Genomic DNA, 3,894 nt, shown 5'->3' with positions numbered 1-3,894 from the left:
GGAAAGAGGCACGTTTGGGCCAGGTGGGCAGCTAAGTGGACTGGGCAGTGGGAGATGAGGCTGGGGAAGGGCGAGGGTAGGGTCCACCTTCATTGTCATGGAGGGGAGAGAACAGCCGAGGTCCAGGGCCGCCAGAGGATTGTGTCCCAACTGCTGTTTCAGGCCAATGTTTGCCGGGAAACTCCCCTCTGCCCCCAAGCCCCGCCTCCTGGCCTGGACCTCTGGTTCATCAGCTCTGGAAGGTCAGGTGGGGCTCATTCTTGCAGACACAGACCCACCCCCATCACAGACACACAAACACCCAGTCAGGGGAGGGTTTATGGGCAGGATTCAGGCTCTCACAGAAGCATCCTCTGGGAGGTTGGCTGGCCTCTTGGGACCTCTGCTGAGACCTCGCCTCCAGGAGTTCATGTTCCTGGATAAGAACCCGACGCCTCTGGGCTGAGGTGTGGGTGGGACCGCATGCTGGCCGCTCATCCTGGGGCAGGAGGTTGGCTGGTGTGTCTGCAGTATATTAGGGTTTCCACCAGTGATCCCTGAGCCTGGCTAATCGTCAGCATCTCCCGGGGGTGACACTGGAACCCAGTGAATTAGCCGCCTTCAAGGCGGGTTGAATTCTCAAGGCCAGGCTTGGACGCCACCACTGTACCACGTCACCTGCTGGCTTCTTCGAGCTTCGTCTGCACACAGCTTTCCCGATAGCTTGTTGCACCTGGGCTTCTGTCCGGTGGAGGGACCAGGTGTGGGAGGATGGGATGTGTAGAGACGGGAGGAGGGGGCTGGGAGCTGGAGGGGGTATTCAACCGTTTCCAAGGGAGGAGAGACCGGCGTGGTAGCCGCATCTCCAGCAGCCCACAAGACGAGGGATCTCTCCACTGCCTTCTTTCTGCCACACTGATGACCATTTTGCCCTAGGGGGACTTTGTGAAAAACATCCCCATGAACCATGGTGTCTACACGTGGCTGGATGGCAGCACCTACGAAGGAGAAGTGGTCAACGGCGTAAGACACGGATTCGGCATGTTCAAGTGCAACACGCAGCCCGTGTCCTACATCGGCCACTGGTGCCACGGCAAGAGACACGGCAAGGTGGGTGAGGCAGCCACGCGACCCCCGGCTATGAATAGGATGTGCAAACACAGAGAGCAGGAGATGGGGGGCTGTGAAGGGTATATTCACTTTTTTTTTTATGAGGTGAAATTCACATCATGTGAAATTAACCATTTTACAGTGAACAATTCAGTGGCATTTAGTACATTCACAGTATTGTGCCACCACCACCTCTATCTAGTCCCAAAACATTTTCATCATCCCAAAATAAAACCCCATACCCATTAGGCAGTTACTCCCCACGTCCCCAGCCCTGGGCAACCACCAGTCGGCTTTCTCACTCTATGGGTTTACCTATTCTGGATATTTTGTATAAATGGAATCATACAATATGTGACCTTTTGTTTCTAGCTTCTTTCACTGAGTATCATGTTTTTGAGGTTCATCTGTGTTGTAGGTAGTTCATTCCTTTTTTACAGCTGAGTAATATTCCACTGTATGGATGGACCACATTTTGTTTATCCATCCATCCAGTGATGGACATGTGGGCTGTTTCCATCTTTTGGCTACTGTGAATAGTGCTGCTATGACTGTGAGTGCAAAGGTTTATTTGAGTACTTGTTTTTAGTTCTTTTGGGTATATACCTAGGGGTGGAATTGCTGGGTCCTACGGTAACTTGATGTTTAACATTTTGAAGGACCACCAAACTGTTTTCCATGGTGGCTAAACCAGTTTACACTCTCACCAGCAATGTAGGTTATAGGTACTTTGAAGCGAGGTTGCTGTTTTTGGTACTATTGTCTCACTTTTATATAGGATGATAAAATACTGTAGCACTGTTTTTAGAAAATGTCAAAAGAAAAAGAAAGTCTATCTTCATAATTATCACCTTACTCAGATTTAGACTGTTCCCTTGTGTTCTGCATTCTGTTTTTTAGCTCAGAGCAGATCAGTTCAGATATTTGGGGGAGTTGGGGATGGTGACTTCTAGATGGAGGCACCAGGATGGCTGCAAGAAGGAACAAGTTAGTGTGAAAATGAGGCAGAAGATGGAAAAATCACACACACACAGAAATAAACCAGTGAATAAACAAGCAACTTCAGGCCATTTAGCGTAGATCCAAATGCTTTGCACACTGGCTATTCCCACTCCCTTAAAGGAATCATCAAAGAAAAATTATGCCGTGTTCACTTATGCTCGGAGGCAGTAAAATAAGATGTCAAAATGGATAAAACAAACTGGTTTTGGTACATGAAAGAGAGTGACCTTCAGTTATAAGGAAGGTACTATTCACTTTAGGTGACAACAAAATAGGATTTCTTTAGGTACTTATTTGACAAATAATTACTGAATATACTGAATGTAATGGATGTAGTCGTTTCATCCCGTACGTGACACTTTGCTATTCAGGGGTAACTGATTTGTGATCTCATTCTCACTTGGTGGGCACTTTACAGTATTCTTAATCACAAACCAGAAACATAACACGGATTATATGTCTTACCTAAGGATGACATTTTCTGCATCATTTAGACTCCTTAAAATCATACATTTTAGTCTTTACCTTTAAAAAAGCATTTGTTTTATGAGGCTTGATGATTTTATTTAAAAAAATGATATTCTTTGTTCTAGGGCTCCATTTATTACAATCAAGAGGGAACCTCTTGGTACGAGGGAGACTGGGTGCACAACATCAAAAAGGGCTGGGGGATAAGGTGGTAGGTATCCCCCCGCCATGTTTGGGGTGTTGGCGAAAAGCGTTCGTGGGCCCAAATAACTTTCACATAGGCTATTTAAAGATAAGGTGCAGAACTTACAGAGAACATGTTTTCTATATAAGCAGGGTGGAATATTTAAATTAGCCCCAATATAATCTCAACAGGGATGACGTATTCTTCGGAAAATTTAGAAAAACACCATATTAAATAAGATGGCTAATCATACTGTTTCACTTTATTACATGTAGAAACTGCCTCCCTTTGTTTACTGTATTAGTCATGGGCCTCCATTGTTTCATATTTTCTGAGGGATATTGACATATCGACTTGATTTTAGATTGAGCTGATGGAGCCAAATATTTTAAGGATTAAAATATTTGGGGGCAAAATATTAACCAATCATAATACTAAGGCAGTTACTTAAAAAGATTAAAAACACTAATCTTACCCACTGTCACCTTATTAAGTAATCAGAAGGTTTTACCAAGTGATTTATTCTGTCCACCCCCCCCACCCACCCAGATGATTGTTTTTATGGATCACATGCCTATTCATTGAATTTAAATACAGGGAAGATTGTATGGGCACAAGGATTGGATTTCTTCACAGGTATTTAGGGAGAAAGTTTAAGAAAGTCTTAAAGGTAAATGTTGTATATGAGATAACTGATTGTTTTTAATTTTTGTTTGTCCTAGTTACAAATCTGGAAATATATATGAAGGTCAGTGGGAGAACAATATGCGTCATGGGGAAGGCAGGATGAGGTGGCTGACAGCTAATGAAGAGTACACGGGTCAGTGGGAGCAGGGGGTCCAGGTACTGTGCTGGCTGGTTTGAGCGGAATACACCCGGAGATGGGTGCTCTGCTGATCCTCAGCCCATGAATTATTTGTTGTAGGGTATTGCATGGTAATCTGAAATTCAAGCTGTGTTAAATTTAGAAACTCACAAACTCACATTATGATTACTTGTCTAAATCAGCCTTTTTTAAAAAATTTTTATTTTATTTTATTATTTCTTTTTGCAGTACGCGGGCCTCTCACTGTTGTGGCCTCTCCCGCCACGGAGCACAGGCTCCGGACGCGCAGGCTCAGCGGCCATGGCTCACGGGCCCAGCCGCTCCG

At 44.9% G+C, this 3,894-nt stretch overlaps 1 protein-coding gene across 1 annotated transcript in view; it reads left to right on the top strand.

The window, feature by feature from the left end:
* The window catches only part of LOC103072800 (radial spoke head 10 homolog B), a 37,378-nt gene that overhangs the window by 6,947 nt on the left and 26,537 nt on the right, over positions 1-3,894 (top strand). The window contains exons 4-6 of the mRNA XM_007448874.1: positions 916-1,089; positions 2,685-2,770; positions 3,466-3,586. Of these exons, the coding sequence (XP_007448936.1) occupies positions 916-1,089; positions 2,685-2,770; positions 3,466-3,586 (381 nt within the window). The remainder of the gene's footprint in view (positions 1-915; positions 1,090-2,684; positions 2,771-3,465; positions 3,587-3,894) is intronic.

Source organism: Lipotes vexillifer, unplaced genomic scaffold, assembly GCF_000442215.2.
Source record: "Lipotes vexillifer unplaced genomic scaffold, Lipotes_vexillifer_v1.1 scaffold778, whole genome shotgun sequence".
NCBI lineage: Eukaryota > Metazoa > Chordata > Mammalia > Artiodactyla > Lipotidae > Lipotes > Lipotes vexillifer.
Note: the sequence above shows the minus strand (reverse complement) of the source record. Positions and strands in the feature narration are given on the sequence as shown.